At 36.6% G+C, this 22953-nt stretch overlaps 1 protein-coding gene across 5 annotated transcripts in view; it reads left to right on the forward strand.

The window, feature by feature from the left end:
- The window catches only part of RASAL2 (RAS protein activator like 2), a 392722-nt gene that overhangs the window by 282235 nt on the left and 87534 nt on the right, over positions 1-22953 (forward strand). For all 5 annotated transcript variants that reach the window (XM_043923124.1, XM_043923125.1, XM_043923121.1 and 2 more), the window contains one exon: positions 12162-12268. In XM_043923124.1, the coding sequence (XP_043779059.1) occupies positions 12162-12268 (107 nt within the window). The remainder of the gene's footprint in view (positions 1-12161; positions 12269-22953) is intronic.

Consider the following 22953-nt stretch of genomic DNA (forward strand, 5'->3'; position numbering starts at 1 on the left):
ATATATATGTATATATATAACTGAATCACTGTGCTGTACACCCTAAATTTACATGATACTGGCTCAGAGGTTAAAGCGTCTGCCTGCAAATGCGGGAGACCTGGGTTCCATCCCTGGGTCGGGAAGATCCCCTGGAGAAGGAAATGGCAACCCACTCCAGTATTCTTGCCTGGAGAATCCCGTGGACGGAGGAGCCTGGTAGGCTACAGTTCGTGGGGTCGCAAAGAGTCGGACACGACTGAGCGACTTCACTTTCACTTTCAGTTATAAATCAACTACGGGCTTTCCTGGTCAGCTGGTAAAGAATATGCCTGCAATGCAAGAGACCCTGGTTTGATTTCTGGGTCAGGAAGGTACCCTGGGTAAAGGATAGGCTACCCATTCCAGTATTCTTGGGCTTCCCTGGTGGCTGAAACAGTAAAGAATATGCCTGTAATGTGGGAGACCTGAGTTTGATCCCTGGGTTGGGAAGATCACCTGGAGGAGGGCAAGGCAACCCAGTCCAGTATGCTTGCCTGGAGAATCCCCATGGATAGGAGGTACCTGGCTGGGAGGCTACAGTCCATGAGGTCGCAGAGTCGGACATAACTGAGCAACCAAGCGCGCGCACACACACATAAGTCAACTATACTTCAAAAAAAATAAATTAAAAAAATTATTTTCACAAAAAAAACCTCCATAAAAGTAAAAGTTTTGGGAGGAGATATACCAGGCAAATACTAGTTAAAAGAGAGCTAGCATAGCCATGAAAATGAAATCAAATGGATCTTTATGTCAAAAAATGTTGCTAGAAATAAAGGAGGTCCCTATAGTAGTGATAAAATATAAAAATCACTAGAAAGTTATAACAGTTTTATATGCACTTAAAAACAAAACCTTAAAATTTATAAGGCAAAAATTGGCAGAAGTATACAGAGAAACTGATAAATCTGTGACCCCATCTACAAAAACTATTAGGGGTATTCAGTTCAGTCCCTCAGTTGTTTGCAACTCTTCGCCGCCCCATGTACTGCTGCACGCCAGGCTTCCCTGTCCATCACCAACTCCCGGAGCTTGCTCAAACTCATTCATGTCCATCAGGTTGGTGATGCCATCCAACCATCTCCTCCTCAGTTGTCCCCTTCTCCTCCTGCCTTCAGTCTTTCCCATGGACAGAGTGTTAAGGGTACAGAAGATATAAAAAAAACACAGTAAGCTTCAGTTAATGGACACAATAGAATTCTGAAGTCCAACAATTATGTAGTTTTCTGAAGTACGTGTGGAATCTTTATGAAAACCAACAATAGGTTGAGACATAAATCTCAATAAATCAAATTCTTTATATCATATAAACATTTTCTCTTGATCATAGATGAACTAAGTCAAAAATTAGTACCCAAAAAATGTACTCTTAAAACTTTTCTTTTTGAAAACTTTTAAGGTTGAAAGTTTTAAAGTTAAAAATTTAAAAAAACGAAACAATGGAAATAGAACTGAACATCCTAAAAATAGTACATATCAAAACTCATAAAATATTGCTAAAATAGTAAGTGAAACTCATAGCCCTAATCTTTTATATTGAAAAGAATAAAATTAAGTGGGCCAACTGAGCATTCAATAAATTCAACAAGGTAGAGAAAGAAAGAATTAGACCCAAAGGAAGTTAAGGGAAAGAAATAATGAAGATGACAGCAGATGATAATAGAACAGAAGGCAGAAATAAATAGAATCAATAAAACTAAAAGTTGTTTCTTAAAGAAGTCCAATGAAAATAAAACTGTCAAGATTTGATTAAGGTGAAAGAGAAAGCACAAGTAAACAATCTTAAAAATGGGGAAAAGAACATAACTACAAAAATCAGAGACCTAACAAATAGACTATATGAACAACTTTATGCTAATATACTTGGAAAAATTGAGAGAAAATGGACATTTTAAAGAAAGATATAATTTATTAAAATTGGCTACAGTAGGAATAAAAAAATTAAGTAGTTCTGCTACTTACAGTCATTAAAGAAATTGAATCAGTAGTTTAAAATGTACCACTGATTGTGGTTTGATTTCTCATATGGCTTGACTTCTAAAAAAGAATAAATGCTGGATCACACTTGTATTAGTATTTACAATCAGTGATAGTTCAATTTTTTATTGCAAATGAATAAATAGACATACTAGTATCTAAATTTAAAAAAAAAAAGCTAAGAACCATGCTAAAACCTAAGCATGGAAATTGAATTCATTCATAGGTGGTCATGGTTACCTTAGAGTTTTTAAGTATTACATCCTTTGTTGACAGGGTATCCTTAGAACAGGGGGGTGGGGGAGAAGTTCTTTTAAAATTTTTCTTTTATGGATATGTAAATAAAAAAACTAGAGGAAATCAAGCTGAGCAGATAGCCCAAGAAGTGAAAATTAATAAGAAAGTATCAAGACTTAAACTGATTAATTTATGTTTAAGTTTGCTTCTACAACCTGAAAATTTGTGAATTTTTAAATAGAATGATGCATAGAAGGAAAAACTTAATCTCCCATGAAGTTTCTTTACCAAAATCTCAATTATAGTGTAAGACTCAAGCTAATAGACATAAAATGAGAGTAATTCTTAAACTTGACTAGTGGTATGCTTTAATGCCGTATGTGAATTAGACATAACTAGAGAATTTATTAATATCTTTATTATGAATTAAGTTGAATCATATGAAATGGCTATTTTATCATTTTAGCATACAAAAAAAATGGCAATTCTGTGAGATCACATGTGTTTATTAAAGGAGAAAAAAGGAAAAAAAAAAAAAGGAGAAAAAAAGGCAACCAGACTATGCTGAACTATTTTTTAGTTGTTTAGTTAAAATTTATTTGTTACTATATATCCTCTATTTCAGTGTTGCATGCAAGACAAGAATGGATGCAAACAGTTTATGGAAACATTGTGGGAGAAATACTTAAAATTGAGAGAGTTCTATTTATTAAAGTTTATTTCCTTTGAAAATTTAGACGGGATTGCCATTGTTCAAATACCTAAATTTAGGTAGTTTGATACCCAAAACTAGAGAACATATAATCAAGTAATGGGAGCTTACACAAATATATTACTTGGAAATCAAAGAAGTGTGAATAATTAGGCCTGGCTTTATGGAAGCAGATGAATTGAAATTGGTATTGAAGGTTACCTTAGATTTGGCAGATAAGAGAACCCCATGAACAAAGACAGACACAGGAATTAATATGGCCCGTTTAAGATCAGAGATCATCTGACCAAGGCAATTTGTTGCAAAGTGTTGGCAGGAAAGAGTGACTGTGTAAGGTAGAAGCTAGGTGATATTTTTTTTCAACGTGTGGTTGTCTATCTGTAAGATTTCTGGGAAGGTAATTATATCAAGAAAGTAATGTTTTAGGGAGCGTAATCTGGTAGTGGTGATCAGGATAGCTTTAAGCAGAGAGACAGGAGTCAATGAGATTAGTTAGGAGGGTCTGGCCATTATCTACAAGAGAAAATAAAAAGTCCTGCACTAGAGTGATAATATGGTAGTGGACATACAGAGAACAAAATGACGCCAACATTTGAGGAGACACTTGGCAGTGTTTGGTGGTCGAGGGATACCATTCAACATTATAGATAATAGGTTTCTCCCTTTCCTGTTACTTTCACTGTAGAGATTTTTTTTTTTTTTTTTTTTGTATAACACCTCATGCATATTTGGTTCTAGTAAATGATTAATTTCTCATCGTTATGTTAGAGGCTGATATATTTTTATGTTTTCAATACTTTCAGTGCTTTCTGTTAATGTCTGTTGGGGAATAAAACCCAAATTAGTCTTAAAGGACCCTGACATAATCAAGGATCAGATCTTTTTACAAAAGATTTTTAGAGATGAACGCTGAATCATGGTGTGAATAAATCAGATTTACCCAGAATTATATTAGAAACATACTAATAAAGAGAACACATTATTAAGTCAGTTATAGGAAAAGTTTAGGTAAAGTCTGAGACTATCTCCATAAATTAGAAGGCATATTGTCTTCCAGAATGTAAGACAAAATATTATTCACCAAAGCAAAGCTATGAAATTAAGGAAATCTTATAAATAATTAGATTGAAATGTTCAAAGCAGTTGTTTTATGCTGAACAATGCTTTCTAGTTACTTGGAGACTGTTCTTTCTAAACCTAAAGTCTTATGTTTTTTAGCAATGTTTGTCTATAGAATTCACCTAAGTAGTTACCTTCCACTTAAGTGTACTGAAAATTACTTTAAGTGGACAAACGAATGGGTTTTCTTTTCTTTTTTTGAAGACTGTTCTTTTAGAGCAGTTTTAGGTTCACAGCAAAATTAAGAGAAAGTTACAGATTTTTTTTCCTGTATCCCCTTGTCCCCACAAATGCATAATCTCCCCCTTATCAATATCCCCCACCAGAGTGGTACATTTGTTAGAGCTGCTGAACCGATGCTAATATCATGATCACCCAAAGTACATGGTTTACATTAGGATTCTTTCTTAATGTTGTATATTTTGTGGGTTTGGACAAATAATGACATGTACCCTCCCTTAGAGTGCCATACATAGTATTTTCACTACCATTAAAACTCTATGCTCCGCTTATTCATCCATCCCCTTAAGGGCAGATTATTTTTTGGAGGGCTTTTTGCTACTTTTTAATTCAAAGAATCAGTACTAGAAATTCTTTATAGCTTAATTCCTATTTTGTTCAAGTTTTTTTTACCACTTCATTAAGCAAGTTAACTTTTCTCCGTCTTTACCCCATTGCCTCACCCCTCTTTGTTTCTTGATTAGAATGTTCTTTTTAGCATCATCATTCCAGGATTGAGAGCTTCCTTTGATGGGGTTTCGTTTGCAGTAAATTATCCACCAAAGAGTATGATTTAATTCTCTTTAAAATATGAAGAACTAAAAAAAAATAAAATATGAAGAACTATGTGCACTTGTTAGAGTTCTTTGAGTTATTTTTAAGAGGAAGTGAGAAAAACTGGAGTTTCCATGATTGTTTATCTTATTTTTCATTCATTACAGTCCACTATACAAAACACAAGGGGGACGGATAGCGTGCATGGTAATTAAAAGTATAGCCTCTGGATCCAGACTGCATGGGTTCTAATCCTGGTTCTGCCTTTACCAGCCCTGCAAACTGGGTGGAGTAATAGATCATCTCCTTCCTTTCCCATCCGTGAAATGGGGACATAATTCCAATTCCAGAGATTTGTGAGGATTAAAGAGAAAATTAATATAAAATGCTTAGCATGTAATAAGGAATAAAAATGAGAGTTTGGTGTTGCGGTTGTGCTTGTTATACTTTTATTACTGCTGCTAAGATCCCTAGTTGTTATCACTGAGAGCTGGAGATATGCTTTGTATTTGAAACCTAAGATAACCACGTGTGCTGTGCTTAGTCGCTCAGTCGTGTCCGACTCTTGGCAGCCCCATGGACGGCAGCCCGCCAGGCTCCTCTGTCCATGGGGATTCTCCAGGCAAGAATACTGGAGTGGGTTGCCATGCCCTCCTCCAGTGGCTCTTCCCAATCTGGGGATCGAACCTAGGTCTCCTTCATTGCAGGCGGTTTCTCCACCATCTCCATCATCTGAGCCACCAGCGAAGCCCAAGATAACCATATAAATATCCCTAAACTGTTTTCTCAGTCTTTTTGGTTGACAGTAAAAATTGTTCTCTATCATCTCATTCAGTATCATCATGTGAAACCCTAAGTTAAAGAAATGATACACTTGTGGGTGTTCAGATTGCTGGACCAGTGGGATGTCTGTTCTCCTACTATATTAACAAGAAGAATTTTTAGAAGTAATAATAATAGAGGATAAATTTGTTGAGGTGAAGAAAAGGTGGGAGAGACTGGATGGCTTTACTTTCTGAGAATTCACTACATTTCTGTACTTAGCACCAATTCGTACATATTGAAATGTGTCTAGGGCATGCAGACTTGAAAGGACTGCTTGTTTGAGTGAAGTACTGCAGTCTAAATGATACAAATTGGATGAATTAAAGTGGCTCTGGGGATTTGTATTTCAGAGCAGCCGGATGGTAGTGACTGTCAGTGCTTTGGCTTTACAGCAGTAGAAATGGGATAGGGCAGGAAATGTCCTACTGAAAATCAAGTAGTGAAGTCTATAAAACACCCAGGTGCTATGGTGTTAGCAGCTGTATAAATGCGGAGTGTAATTTTCTCCTCTGTGCTCTTGTCACTTTCCTTTATAAAATTGTCCTCTACCTGCATCTTTAAGCTCCCATTACCTTTAAGGAATCCCCCAGCAAAAAGTATGAAATGTCATGAAGCCTTTTTTTCTCTCACATTTGCCATTTCTTATTAAATACCCTCTTACTAAAGAGGTACAAGCCCATTTCCCAATACTGTTCCTTCCTTCCTTTTCTGTTCCTTAGGTGTCTTCTATGCCTACTGTGGAAGAATTCTCCTAATTTAGAATTCACAGCATGGAGAAATGAGTAGTTTGCATAACTCATTCATTAATAATTTGAGCCATGGACTTATCACATCCTATTTATTGTTGTCATCATTTATGATGATAGTGAAGTGGATTCATTCACAGTAACATTATATACATTGAAATTCCAGTGACTTAAATAGGTGAACAAACACAGTTTGGTGTGTATTTAATTTTCTATCATGATTTATTGAGAGGTTGATTTTTTAAAAAGTTTTTGAGGTGAATTAAAGAATTCCCTTTTGACAATGATGTTAGTACACTTGCTTCCTAAATATAATGTCCAAAAAGTTAATGGGACATGTGAGTAACTAAAATTGACAGAGCATTCACATTCATTCATGTTTTATAATTCTGTACACAGAATTACTAGAAATTGGCTTGGGTTGCTGTTAATGTGAAGTATTTAGTAAAGTATTTATATATGCCAGCTGACTGCATCTGTGAATATGTAATTTTTTCTGGTCTGTCATAACTAGAGAATTTTGCTGTGAGAAGGATATTTTGGTTCCTTACATCATTATCCACCAAATTAAAACTTTATAAATATCTTTATTCATTCTGTTTGTCATTTGTTTTGAATTTTCTGAAATTACTTTCACATTGGTAAGGTTATTATCTTTTTTTAAATTTTGCCTCCACCTTCATCTAAGAGAATAATAAATTGGCTACTACTGCCCCAAGAACTGAGAGAGATACTAGGCCCAGTGGTTAGCACATTACAAACATTTAATATTAGCTCAAATTATCATAAAAATTTTTCTGCCTTAGACAAGTTATTAACAAAAGAGATGCTTAAATAATTTTGAAGTACATCTTTTCCTCCTAAAAAAGTATTTTTGAATCATCTCCTCCACTTTAAAAAAAAAAAGGTAGCTCATTCTAAGTGGTAGACATTATCAGAATTTGTGACATTTTTAGCTGGGTAATTTATGTTAAGTATATGTATATATGACATGATGGTGTATGAAATTTTGTTAAATGTGACGGAACAAAAAGTAAATATAGTTGATGTTTACATTTGATCACAGTGACATTACATAGCAGATGCTTTTCTCATTCAAGTTATTTGCACAGGCCTTTGGAACCTAACCCTCAGGTCATACAAGCATTGCCCTTATTCTCTTTCTGAACGTAATAATATTGTAGGATGATTTCAAACACATTCACTATTCAAAATCCTTTTTAAAAAATTAAGAAAGTGCCAGGAAGTGTGTATCTCCATAGTATTTCTTTATTTAAAAATTTTCTTTACTGTGGTAAAAGTCACATAACATAAAGCATACTATTTTAACCATATTTAACTATCTGGTTCAGTGTACTCCGTAGTATTTTTGTGTGACTTGTACCTCTGGATGAGGTGCATTTCACCAGATGGTTTTTCTTTCAGAGGAAAAAGCTAAGTCCTTATGTGTAGGCCTACAAAGCGCACATGATCCGAGCATGCCTGCCCTAATTCCTCTTAGTCTTTCTGCTATTATTTATCCCCACTTCCTGACTGCAGCCGCACTGGCCTCCCGGCTGCACTTTACTCTAGAAGCTCTGTATTGGCCTCCCTGTCTTCAGTGGCCCTCCCTGATAAATCTACAAGGCTGACCTCCCCAATTCCTTAAGTATTGGCTTTCATTCACCTTCTCAGTGCCTCTCAGTTCAGTTCAGTTGCTCAGTTGTGTCCGACTCTTTGCAACCTCATCGACTGAAGCACACCAGGCTTCCCTGTCCATCAACAGCTCCCAGAGCTTACTCAAATTCATGCCTATCGAGTCCATGATACCATCCAACCGTCTCATCCTCTGTCATCCCTTCTTCTCCTGCCTTCAATCTTTCTCAGCATTAGGGTCTTTTCTAAGGAGTTGATTATCTGCATCAGGTGGCCAAAGTAATGGAGCTTCAGCTTCAGGATCAGTCCTTCCAATGAGTATTCAGGAGTCATTGCCTTTAGGTTGACTGGTTTGATCTCCTTGCAGTCCAAGGAATTTTTAAGAGTCTTCTCCAACACCACGGTTCAAAAGCATCAATTCTCAGTGCCTCTCCCTATTCACTATAGCAACTGTAGTGAAATTACTGTACTTCTTCATCTCCCTTTCTGTGTCCTCCTTTTTCCCTCCCTGAAACACCAAATGCTACATTGGCTTCATTATAAGTAAACTGAAGGCCATGAACCGACTCTTAGGTCTGAAAGACAGGGTTGAGTTTTGTTTGTTGAATAGGCACATCTTCCACCAAAAGTGCCTTTGTCCTTATAATTATCCAGTTGTCAATTATTTTACCACGCTTTTCAAAAGAAAGCACATTGACATAGAAGAAAATGTGTATTTTGAGGAAATGACATTGTAATAATATATTTTGGGTTTAGAGAGCCCCATTCTTTCAAAAAGCTAATTTTGTGCCAAAGCAGATAAACTCGTTCATCTCTTCTTCATCTCTGGTTGGTCTGAATAACCCAGCTTATTAATGCAGACCAGAGCAGGAAAGGTTGAAGTGGCTTTACACATAATCACACAGATAGTTAGTAAAGCTGGTAAGACGAGCACCCAAGTATTCTCTGTTCAGTACATCATCCTACGTGGAGCTGTAGTGGAGGCCAGCTCTCGTTATTAAAAGTTGTCACCTCATCTCAGTTCATACCCAATGGCAAAAGAAATGAAGAGATATATTTAAAACTTAAATGGCTTTTTATAACGTTTTTTTTACCTTTTAATCTAAAGATGAAAAGTATTGTTTTTAGAGGGTGAGAACATGAACAAATTAGCTTTAGTCCTTTATCCACCGAAATAATATCATATGCCTCTTGTCTTAAGAGAGTGGGCATATTTTAAACATGACTGTAATTAAATATTGTGACTATGAAGTGAATATTCATTTTTTACAGCAGGTAAAAAATAATGCAGTCGTATGTAGCATGAGGCAGGTAGGGTAGAGAGCTGTCTAATTTTGACCTACTGGAACTGGTATAGATTTTCCATCCAAATCAGCAGAAATGTAGCACTAAGAGCATAGAGGCAGCTTTCCTTTCTGCTTGGAGCTTTAAAGTCGAAGGTATAGCTAGATCAGTTTAGCATGCTGGCCAGCCTGTGACTAATCCAGCAAGTTATTAATTCTGCTTTTCCCAAGGCTACTCCCCTGTTCCGAAGTGGACTTTGGTTTTTGGGGTATACATTCTTTTCTCAGCTTTGAAACAGTTACGAATCTTCTGGGCACTAAACAACCTTAACACTCAAAGGCCTTTTCTGCATCAGCAGATAAGTCGTGTGGCTGTGGGGGCTGGGAAAGTCAAGAAGTGTAGACTTCCTCCTCTTATCACCAGTTGATTTAGCTTATTTTGCTTCCTTACTTTTCCCTCTTTAAAGGCAGTTGTTCAAACATTAAAAGTAATTTAATTTCTTCTTTTTGAACCCAGTGACATTCTTTAATCTACATCAGAGTTGGGGGTTTTTTTGGTTTGTAATACAGAAAGAGAACGTAAAGAAAAGTACAACAAAGAACATATTGTTAGGGTTTGAAATGTGGTTGCTCATTTTAGCCAAAATAATTCCAGATAGATAAAAGCATTGAAATATATTTACGTAATGAGTTCATATGCCTGAAAACTAAAATTAGATGTTTGGAAGACAGTAAGGAAATTCTTTTTTTTCCTTAGCCAGAACATTGCAAGTCAAGGAAAACTGTTCACTAGATCATTTTATCTTTGCTAATGGGACTTTTTTCCTCCCAATTTGGTTTCTCCATCAGTTATTCCGAGACTGAAATATATTATGTTGTAATAGTCAATCTCATGTATCTTTCTAATGATCAGTAATGGGCAGAGGGAAGATGAGATTTTCTTCTACCTTCACCAGCCCCTGTCTCCACCTGCCTTCGCTTCAGATTGAATTGCCTGACTTAGATAGTCATCCTTTAAAGTCATGTTCCTGAAGTCTGAAGGTCTTGTTCAGTGTGCTTTGACAGACCAATTTGTTTAAATTCAGCGCTTTGTGCCATTCCCGTTAATTGTACTACCATTTTTTAGAAATGTGCTAGGATTCATGTGTGCCTAATTCTAAAAATGGCTTTGTACATTAAGGTTCATTTAACTGATGGTTAGGGGGAAGTTGAGAGACTTAAAGTTATTTTAAAACATAGTAATAGCATGGAACTTTCTTGTACTGCAGGCATATAAGAGGCTATGTTGTCAGCCTCTCGGTCATTAGGCTTGTTGTGATTTGGCTTATATCTTACTGGTCAGGATGTCACTGTGAAGAAACGTTTAGTCATGGAAAGAAAATCAGTGTCCAGCATCAAAGATAGTAATAGAGTAAGCACTCCCAATTGGATTTTCATAGGCAGGATTGATTTGTGTGCATTACTGGGTCTGTGTAAAATGGTGTCCTTTTGGCACTAGCTGAATATAAATTTCAGGAAATGTTTTTTCTTCTGTAGATCAGTTGTAATACAGTGAAATTTGCTGTAACTGAGGGGAGGCAGTGGTTGGGCGTCCGCTAATAGCCTGAAAGGAACTAATGAGGATGTGCAGTCCGGAACGATTGATTGAATAGCTGCAGTCCTGTGTGTTGCTTTCTCGCTTGCTCTCTCTGCAAGCTGTAGAGAGGGAGGGGGAAGAGCAAGACACAGGGAGGGAGCGAGAGAAAAAACGCTTTCTCTTAAGTGGAAGTAGCACGGATCCCAGGGGCCAGGAGGCCAGAAATGGAAGTTTAAACTGCATCTGTCTTTTAAAGGGAGAACAGCAGGAATCAAAATGTCAGTCTCCGGAGTCACGATTTACTCCTTATTTTTTAAGATCTGGAAGATAACACAGAATACTTTTTTTAGGATGTGTTTTTTTTTTTTTTCCTTGTCCATGTTGAGATTATCTAATGTTGTCTGAGAAGCTGGATTCCTATATGTCTGTCAGTTGAAGTGGAGATGGGAAGCAGTTGTGATAAAGGTATAATATGTATATATCTATCATCTGTGTGTGCGTGTGTATGTGCATATATATATGCATATATATGTATCGCTCTATAAAAAATTTTAATGTAACCTTAATATAGCGTATAGTAATTAAATTGGAGAATACCACATCATCTGCAAAATCTGAAATGCATTAGGTCAGTTTGCACAGATTTAGGATCCCAGAGTAAGATCTTAGTGAGGTCATACTGCCAGAACAAGGAGAAGCTGAGCTATTTTTATATCTGCATAAGCATATATGTTATTTTATCCTAGCAGCAGCTTTTCATCTTCTCATGGACTTTTGGTTGCAGGCTGGTGAATCATCTTATCTGCACAGAACTGAACTTTGACCTTTGTGCAGACACCATCAAATCATGTTCAACACTAGGCTAAATTTGTTCATATGAATATAAAAAATAGTTCATTGGATTCTGTTAACTCTTATATGACTGACATAAAGCAGTAGATTCCTATACTGTGAGATGCAAATACTAAGTGAACTCAGAGATATTAAACATAGCTCAGAGGAAATTACTTCTTATATGTGCATAGATAAAGATACAAACTATCATGCTAAAGCAGATTCTTAACAGTGACCAAGTTTCTTTAATGTTTTGATAATATCTGTTTAGAGATAAAGAGACAAATTATATCTTAGATGTAGAATATAATGTATCTTTAAAGCAAACTGATTTTTTGTGAGAAAAAAAAATCAATAATTTTACAGGTCAGCGAAAGATCCTAAATTTGGATTTTTATCGATGTTTCTTTTTTCTCATCCAGAGGTGCCAGCAGAAAGGTCCCCACGCAGACGGAGTATCTCAGGGACCACTACATCTGAGAAACCCAACTCTATGGATACTGCGAATACCTCACCCTTCAAAGTACCAGTGAGTGCTGCTCTTCTTTAAAAGAGTACTTTTATTCTTTTTAGAGTTAGAGACGGTTGCTAAGAAATCAAAACATTTTGCTCCTCAAGAATCTCTTTATCAAGTTACTAGTTAAAACCTATCATAATTCTATAAAGGTATGGGTAGAATTTTTTTTTTAACTTTAAAGAATGGGGCATACTTTTTTTTTTAACTGATGGAACCTAAGCAGAGAATGATAAGATTCATAAAGTTGCAGAGCAATTTATCAGAGAATTAGACAGCTGTGTATTCTAATCCTAAAACTAGGCCTGTGCTTTGCTCAAGCCATCTTTTAGACACCGAAGTAAATGCTTAAGAAATACCCTGGAAGAAGTATTCCTGGTAAAATTTTCTTTAAACTGACGAGACAGTACTGAGAGTCAGTATTGAATACTAAAGAAGGCTGAGACGGAAAGTCTGTAAGTGAACAGGTCAGCTGACCACCAGTTGCAGCCCTAGTTTCAACCTCTTTGTATAACTTGGAGTAACCAGATTTTAATTTATCTATTTTCTTTGTTGATTGAATAAGAAATATGTTTACTTTCTAATCATTTCATTTTATTAAAATTAATTGTTTTTAAACTGGATAAGAATTACATCTGTGTAGTTGGTCATTATTATGGTTATAACAGAAATCAGTATAAAGTAGAAATAGCCTTTTCTATTGGGGGAAAAAAAAGGATTAAAAAAAAATTCAGCCAAGTTAATATATTGTATTTTTTATTCCAATACAATTTTTTAAAGTTAGGATGACCTTTTAGGTAGAACTGGTATTTTGAGATGTATTAGCTGGCATTTACCTGTAAATTAACCAAAGTGAATGTTTTATTTTGCATTAATCCTGAGAAGCGAGATTTCTCCTTGTTATATATCAGTGCCTTGTAGAGTTTGTGAATATCTATTACTGTGACACCTTTCAAATGTTTACAAATCTTCTCATTTTTAAAGATCACAAGCAAGTGTTGGATTAATAGTCAATCAAATTATGAGAGGAATTATAAAGTACTGGATGTTATACCTTTTATTAAATTTCTTTATTCTAGCAGACATAATTATGTATTTAAAATTGTTTTCATGAATGAAAAAAGTATCTTTTCTCTCCCTTCCCCTTGTTGTTTTCCTGATGAAACCAATTCAAATATAGTGAAACTATCTGTCTATATGCAGTATTTGGTGAAAAGGTTTGAGTTAGAATTTGAAGTTTTCATACCATTGTGCTAGAATAAAATAGTGAATACTTAATTTTTTTTTTAAAATAACATAAAATAGCTAAAGAAGACTTTCCCTCTGCAATGTGGTAACATTGAAATACTTCCTGTATTGAATCTGAAGTCATGGCTGGGTTTTTAAAATTTGAATTAATTAGCAATAACAGTTTTAATTTATATTTAAACAATAAATTAACAGCTAATTTAATGTTGACCTTAATAATAAGACTAATTATTTTTGAGTAAAAGTAATAAACCAATGATGCGTGTACATGAAGATTAGCACCACATACAGACCACTTACCTGGTGAGGGGAATGGCAACCCACTCCAGTATTCTCGCCTAGGAAATCCCATGGTCAGAGGCACATGGTGGGCTACAGTCCATGAGGTCACAGAGCGTCGGACACAACTGAACAACTGACACACACAGAACACTTACTCAGGGCTGGACTTCGGGAGAGTCCTAAACACTGGACAGCCAGGGAATTCCCTCATTTGTTACTCTTTTCACAATCTCGGCCACTTCATGGATTTGGAAACTCTGAGGCAAAGAATAGGCCTCTGAATAGCAAATTGCAGTCACAAAACCCATGCACTTAAGTAAAATTTAGCGATTCATAAGTCTTCACCTAGACAATTATTTAGAAAAATAACTATCGGAACACACAGATTGCAACTTTTTTTTTAATGGCACAAAATGTTTTTTTAATTAAAAAAAAAAAAAGGCAGTGAGTAGAAGGAGGAGGCAGAGGAAATGAGAAAACAAAGAGTCATAAAAACAACCTGAATCTATTTAGGATCAAGGCAAATAGCTTTATATACTTATCAGTAGTCCTTAAAGGTCCCTTTGTATTACAGAATGGATGGTGCATAATGTAGTAATCGACATTGATAATAATAGTCCTGAATCATCAGGGAAAAGTGAAACTGTTTATACGAGGCTTTTTTTAAAAAGTGAAAAACTATGTAATATTGTGTGATATATATCCATTGAGAATATTTAAAACCTTAAAGATATGTGAAGTTTTATGAACCTTTTTGTTCAGAAAAATCTGGTTTATGAAGTTCCTCTCTCCTTGATAATGCTGGATAAATAATTTACATTCTTTTAAGAGAAACCAAAATGTGCTGGCTAAATGAGACACTGCAGTACTTCCACAGATGGTGTATTTTTTAAATCTCCATGTGATCCCAGTAGCTAATGTGACTTTACAGCCCTTAAATGTTGTCAGAAGAGTATATCTAGTTTTCAGAACAACACAAAATATTTTTATAATAAATGTCACAAAAGACTTACTGGGAAAGCAGTACAAAAAGGAACCTAACTTTGAGATACTTAACTTTGTTACTTTATATAGTACTTCAAAGATAATTTTTATGTTAACTTTATGAAGGGGCAGGGGTGAGATTTAAGCACATGTACTTGTGGTTCTAAGATTCAGGTGTCTTTGCTGACACATGTCTTTATGGTGAACAGCAGGTACATTAACCATCAGAAGGACCCAAAAAGGAGCTGGTAGTGGACTCTCCAAAAGGACTTTATTCCTCCTAGATCTGTTTTTAGGCTTACTGAGGGAAGGTGAGGCTTCCCTTGTGGCTCAGATAGTAAAAAATCTGAAAGTGAAAGAGGGGGGTGGAAAAGCTGGCTTAAAACTTAGCATTAAAAAAAAATGAAGATCATGGCATCTGGTCCTATCACTTCTTGGCAAATAGATGGGGAAACAATGGAAATAGGGACAGACTTTATTTTCTTGGGCTCCAAAATCACTGCAGATGGTGACTGTGGCCATGAAATTAAAAGACACTTGCTCCTTGGAAGAAAAACTATGACAAACGTGGACAGTGTATTAAAAAGCAGAGACATTACTTTACCAACAAAGGTCTAGTCAAAGCAGTGATTTTTCCAGCAGTCATGTTTGGATGTGAGAGTTGGATCGTAAAGAAAGCTGAGCACCAAAGAATTGATACTTTTGAACTGTGGTGTTGGAGAAGACTGTTAAGAGTTCCTTGGATAGCAAGGAGATCAAACCAGTCAATCCTAAAGGAAATCAGTCCTGAGTATTCATTGGAAGGACTATGATAAAAGCTGAAGCTCCAATACTTTGGCCACCTGATGTGAAGAACTGACTCATTGGAAAAGACCCTGATGCTAGGAAAGATTGAAGACAGGAGGAGAAGTGGACAATAGAGGATGAGATGGCTAGATAGCATCACTGATTCGATGGACATGAGTTTGAGCAAGCTCCAGGAGTTGGTGATGGACAGGGAAGCCTGTCATGCTGCAGTCCATGGGGTCACAAGAGTTGGACACGACTAAGTGACTAAACTGAACTGAAGGCAGATGAAATAGTTTTTAACAAGTCTTGATGGGAATTGTTAACACTGGCACACTGCTTGAATGCTTACTTTGGGCAAAGTATTGGTGATTCACCAACTGATATTGAAGAAATTATTGATACTTTCTTGGCACACTACTTGGTACTGGGGAAACAGAAATGAACAAAACAATTTCCATTCAAGAGAACTTATAGTCTAATAGCAAGAGACAGAAAAATGACCAAATTTGTAAAGAGGTAGTTGAGTATGGTAGCACAGGTTTTTAGCAGTTCACTATGTAAGCTGAGACTTTGTCAAGGAGCCAGTATTTCAGCTGCATTTCAAAGGCTGATTGAAAATAGTTGGAAGGGGGAAGGATAGTATTGCAGGCTGGGGGAATAGCATTTTGGAAAGATGCAGTTCATAAGGTGACTCTCGCTGCCAGGGAATATAGAAAAGTTTCACTGAAACAAGACTTGGAAATTATGTAGGCAAAAATGGCAAGCTAGAAAGTGAAGAGGTAGGTTGGGGCAAGACTATGAGTGGGTTTGTCTGTCAAACTTAATGAAATTTTATTGGCCATTAAAGCATTAAAGATTGGTTTAATTGAAATATTTGTCTTGGTTCAAAAGCTGAACCAAATTATGTAAATACTGTGACGATTTGGTAAATTACTTGACTCTAACCTAAGTGACTCTTCTTGCTACCACTGTCTCAACTCAGGGTGATAGGTGAGTTGGGGCTATCATTCGATAGAAGGCCAGTCAAGCAGCCACCCCTGCCTATCAGCTGACACTCCCTGATGGTTCTAGAGCAGCGGATAGCCTTAGGGAGATCCTCAGAAGCTAGTGGGTAAGAATTGCTTGTGTTGTGCTGACTACTGCTAGGTAAGGCAGAAGGGAGCCAGGGAAGAACCATGGCAGTGAGCCCTTTAAACCTTTGTATATCTCCCTCATTCCCCCAGATTTATATTTTTTAAAAGTTAAAATGGATAACTAGTATATTCATGTATCAGTATATTCCTTACTTTAAGTTTAATCCATCTTTATGCAGGTAGGAGACAGCAGAGTCAATAAGTTTAAATATAAGAGCATAAGAAATGAGAGAGAACTTGTATGGCACTGAACCTATAGCTTAAGGCGAGGTCTTGGCTTTTGGGAATGTTTAAATGTATTTGCCCTTTTATCTAATCATCTAAGTGAAAGTCACTCTGTCATGTCCAGCTCTTTGCGACTCCATGAACTATACAGTCCATGGAATTCTCCAGGCCAGAATACTGGAGTGAGTAGCCTTTCTTTTCTCTGGGGATCTTCCCAACCCAGGTCTCCCACATTGCAAGCAGATTCTTTACCAGTTGAGCCACAAGGGAAGCCCAAGAATACTGGAGTGGGTAGCCTGTCCCTTCTCCAGAAGATCTCCCCAACCCAGGAATTGGACCAGAGTCTCCTACAATGCAGGCGGATTCTTTACCAACTGAGCTATCATGGTAGCTTATCTAATCCTAGGCATAAGAAAAGCAGAGATCTGCAGGGTAGTTTTCTATAAAGAAAGATGAGTGGTGAAGAATTGATGCTTTTGAACTGTGGTGTTGGAGGAGACTCTTGAGAGTTCCTTGGACTGCAAGGAGATCAAACCAGTCCATCCTAAAGGAAATCAGTCCCAAATATTCAATGGGAGGACTGATGCTGAAGCTGAAACTCCAATACTTTGGCTACCTGATGCGAAGAGCTAACTCATTTGAAAAGACCCTGATGCTGGGAAAGATTGAGGGTGGGAGGAGAAGGGGTCCACAGAGGATGAGATGGTTGGATGGCATCACCGACTCAATGGACATGAGTTTGAGTAAACTCCAGGAGTTGGTGATGGACAGGGAGCCCTGGTGTGCTGTAGTCCATGGGGTCGCAAAGAGTTGGACACGACTGAGCAACTGAACTGAACTGCAGGATAGTTTTTCTGTTCTTCCTCCACACTCATTCCATATCTCTTCACCTTAATTCCAATTGCAGTTATTTGTTTGTAAGTCTCTGTCCCTCATTAGACAATAAATTATCTTTTCTACTTATCTTTGTAGCTACCACAATGCCCAGCAACAAATAATTGTTGAGTGGATAAAAGGTATATGGATTATCTAAGAACTGAGTCAAGTGATTATGTTTCACACATACTCTCTTGATATTACAGATTATGTCTCTTGTCACATGGATTACTAAAGCATTTAATAGCCACTGAGAGATCATTTTAAAGGAGTGCACCTGTGCAAAATAGTTACTTTTTTTTTCTCTTCAACAAAGAGATCTTAATTTATGTTTGAAATTCAGGGCTGTGGTATTTTATCTATATAGTGTTTATTGTTCCTACTTCCGTTGAAAAGTGAAACTAAATAGGATTCTTTACTTAATGATTTATCTCTGTGGATATTTCTTTGAGCCATTTAGATATCATACATATGTATAAGCTCACAATGTTTTTGCAGATCTGAGTTTTCACTGTTAGATTCTTCAAAAACAATTTTAGTCATTCAAATAGTTTGTATCTCTTTTTAAAGATCCCATTTCTCATTTTTTCTTTAACATCATGCTAGACTTTTTGCCTTTGTCCTATTTATGTTTTCCTATAAATAAAATATCCATTGTATGTCTTATATATTGCTAAAACTACATTTAAATGATATCACAAGACTGATTGGGAAGAAATAGGTAAACCAATAAAAGTTATCCAGGTTCTTAAATTTAATTCAGAAAGGGAATAGGCTAACATATTGTAATTGTATATATTTATTTCACATTGCCTGAGTTTTTGGAACAGGCTGCTTTCTTTAATATTCTATTTATAAAATGACTATTGATATTTATGATTTCTGTATCACTTCTCCTTAGACGATGCCATCAGTTTAGCTTTGGCTAAATGAAAGCGGCTGTGTTCAGGGCCAGATCTCCTCTCAGAGTTCTCATTTCCATAACACAATGGTCTGAGTTGGCCTTCCCTGTGAATGTAACACAATGCAGTTGCAGCTGCTTCATTTGTGTTAGCTTTGAGCTTGGCTCTGAAAGAATTCAGGCACTGAAATATATGCCAAGACAGCCAGAAAGCAAAGTTGAACTAAAGGAGTAGCGGACTATTCCTGTGTAACCCTCCTTGTGTTCCTGTCACAGTGACACCTGAGCGTTCCCAGTCAGATATACCAGATACAAAAGACTGTCAAAAGATAAAAGCTTTTCGTAGTTTTTAGAAGAAAGTAAAGCTTTAGAGGAGTAAATGTAGACTAAGTTATATTCTTGTTAAAAAAAAAATGTTATATCTTTTAAATATTGTGTGATTATCAGATTCAGTATTAGCCATTGTTCTGAACAGAATACTCAATCAGGTCTTTGTTTTTCCAAGGTAAACAAAGAGAGAGAAAGCTTCATGCCCACTTAATAAAGACCAGAAAGTGTTCATTGCCTAAACAAATCATCTAAGGAACTTCAAAAAATACTACTGCCAGAGCTCCACCTCAGACCAGTTAAGTGACACTCTCTGGACCCGAACCTAGTCTTTTGTATTTTTAAAAACCTTTCCAGGTGATTCTAACATGAATCCAAGCTTGAGAACTATTTGCCTAGATGATTGGTTAAAGTATTAGGATCCCGTCTTAGTAGTGTATTCCCTGTGAACATCCGTGCCTCCTTCTGTCCCTTCAAGTCACCATTAAAAAACTAGCAATGATAGTTTCGCAGTGGCCAGCTGTCACTCATAAACAGGTTGTCTGGGTATTAGTTGCCGCTAAGTGTTTACCATAGTCGGTCCAGATGACCAGTCTGATTTTACAAAATGCCTGTTTTATTGTGGCAGAGTAACCTCTGATCAGCCTAAGAAGCTCAGTTGTAGCGGTAAAATATTCAATTTGAGTTCATGGCACCCGAGCTACAATACTATTTCAATTTTTGTGTTCTCATTGCTGTTGTATTCCAGGAAACTTAAAATTCTTTCCTCTGCTGTTTAAAGATTCTTTATTAATCTTTCTTCCTTCTCATTCCTGACCATCTACATGAATCTAAAATCCAGGATCATCCTGCAGTGATACCTTTTTGTTCATATATGTATGAATATATATTGATAATATATGTCTATCAAAATATTACTACCACAGGTAAAAATAATGTAGTAAACATAGGGATGTCAGAAAAGAAAAATTATAGTCTGAAGATATTAAATATTAAGTACACCTTCAAATTATTTTGTAATCAGAACAGCTATGATTTTTAAATCTTTCAATGATAAATACCCTAGGATATAAAAATTGGAGGGGAAAAAAGGGTTAAGGTTAGATATGACCCCTTAAGAAGGCTAGAGAGCAAATAGCAAATACCTGGAGGAAAAGGGAGCAGAAATGGCATGGAATATTGCCAAGAGCCTCAACTTGAAAGAATCGAAGAATGAGGGAAACCTTTCTCAATCTATGCTTATTCCTAGAAATACGTTTGCAGTGGTGCTAACTAGTGGAGATTTCAACTTATCCTGCACAGGAAAAGATGGCTGTTTAAGATAAGAGGATAGGATGAACTCAGTTATAGTTCATTCTTATGGATAGTGTACTACTATAAAGCCGTCTCCTCAAAGCCAAGATATTTTTCTTCTGTTTCAATGGGCTTCCCTGGTGGCTCAGTGGTAAAGAACCTGCCTGCCAATGCAGGAGACACAGGTTCTGTCCCTGAGTAGGGAAGATCTCCTGGAGAAGGAAATGGCAATCCACTCCAGTATCCTTGCCTGGGAAATCCCATGGACAGAAGGAGCCTGGCAGGCTACAATCCACAGGGTTGCAAAAGAGTCGGATATGACTTAGCAACTAAACAACAAGAGGCTTAACTCTTCATATCACAACTAGAGATAAGTATTTTGAAGGGCCAATACCCAGTTAGGGGAGCATGTAGTTAGCCACTAAGTATAACTGATAGCAGATGATTTCTCCTTTCAAAGATGTTAGAAAGTTAGAAATATGTAAAGGGAACCTTGCCAGCTTCTCAATTTACTAGGGTTAGCTGTACATAAAGATATTTTCACCCTTCTTAGCTATACCTGTAGTCAACAAGGTTCAAGCATTGCTTGACAATGTAGTTGTAGTTGTCAAGCATTGCTTGACAACTATTGTAAACAATAGTATCCCTGAGGTGCCTTCCTACCATTAGACCATTTAATTTTATAACCAATGCCAGTACCATTCCACTGGATCTTTAAAGTTTTTATTTGTTTTATATTAAACATCTGTGATTTTTCAATTTATCATTTATTTTTTAAATTAAAATCTAGTTTATGTACAATATTATGTTCTTTTCAGGTGTACTACATAGTGATTTGACATTTGCATTTGGTGAAATGATCCCCATGATAAGTCTAGTACCCATCTCTCCCCATACAAAGTTATTATAATATTATTCATCATATTCCTTATGCTGTATATTAATCCCCTTGGTTTATTTATTTTATAACTGGAGGTTTGTTCCTCTTAGTCCCCTTCCTATTTTTCTGTCTCTTCTCTGGCAACCACGATTTTGTTCTCTGTATCTATGAGTCCATTTTCATTTTATTTGTTTTGTTTTTACATTTCACATATAAGTGAGATCATACTGTATTTTTCATTCTCTCTCTGACTTTATTTCACTTAGCATAATACCCTCTAGTTTCATCTATGTTGTCACAAATGGCAAGTTTTTATCTTTTTAATAGCTGAATAACATTCTTGTGTATGTGCGTAACACACAAACATACATATACATACACATACATACCACATCTTCTTCATCCATTTATCTATCGACAGAGCCTTAAGTTGTTTCCATATCTTGGCTGTTGTAAGTAATGTTGCACTGAACACTGATGTGTGTATCTTTTCAAATTAGTGTTTTTGTTTCCTTCAGGTATATACTCAGAAGTGGAATTGGTGGATCTTATGGTAGTTCTTGGAGAAGGAAATGGCAACCCACTCCAGTGTTCTTGCCTGGAGAATCCCATGGACGGAGGAGCCTGGTGGGCTGCCGTCTGTGGGGTCGCACAGAGTCGGACAGGACTGAAGCGGCTTAGCATAGCATGGTAGTTCCACTGTTAATTTTTTGAGGAGCCTCTAAACTCTTCTCCATAGTGGTTGTATCAATTTACATTCCCACCAACAGTGTATAAAGGTTCCCATGTCTCCTTGTCACCACTTCTTATTTGTTGTCTTTTGCATTTTTCAAAGGAGGGTAATTGCTTTACAGTCTGCTATTGATTTCTGCCATGCAACAGTGTGAATCAGCCATAAGTATTCATATATCCCCTCTCTTTTGAACCTCCCTCCCACCCACCCGTCATCCCACCCCTTGAGGTTGTCACGGAGCACCAGGTTAAGCTCCCTGTGTTACACGGCTGCTTTCCACCAGCTGTTTTATACACGGTGATGTGTGTGTTTCAATGCTACCCTCTCACTTCCCTCCACGCTCTGCTTCCCCCGCTGTGTCCACAAGTCTGTTCTTTGTGTTTCCGTCTCTACTCCTGCCCTGCAAATAGGTTCATCAGTACCATTTTCTAGATTCCATATGTATGTGTTATATACAGTATTTCTTTTTCTGACTTACTTCGCTCTGTATAATAGGTTCTAAGTTCATCCACCTCACTACAACTAACTCAAATCTGTTTCTTTTTATGACTGAGTAATATTTCATTTTATATATGTACCACAACTTCTTTATCCATTCATCTGTCTATGGACATCTGGGTTGCTTCCATGTCCTGACTATTGTAAATAATGCTGCAGTGAATGTTGGGGTACATGTGTCTTTTTGAATTTTGATTTTCTCAGGGTATATGCCCAGAGAGGGATTGCTAGGTCATATGGTAGTTTTAGTCCTAATCTTTAAAAGAATCTCCATTTTGTTCTCCATAGTGGCTATATCAATTTACATTCCCACTCCACTGTTCCCTTTTCTCCAAGAGAGTCCCCTTTTCTCCACATTCTTTCCGGCATTTATTGTATGTAGATTTTTTTGACAATGGTCATTCTGAGGTGTGAGATGATACCTCATTATGGTTTTGATTTGCATTTCTCTAATAATGAGTGATGTTGAGCATTTTTTCATGTGTTTATTGGCCATCTGTATGTCTTCTTTGGAGAGATGTCTATTTAAGT

Source organism: Cervus elaphus, chromosome 14, assembly GCF_910594005.1.
Source record: "Cervus elaphus chromosome 14, mCerEla1.1, whole genome shotgun sequence".
Lineage (NCBI taxonomy): Eukaryota > Metazoa > Chordata > Mammalia > Artiodactyla > Cervidae > Cervus > Cervus elaphus.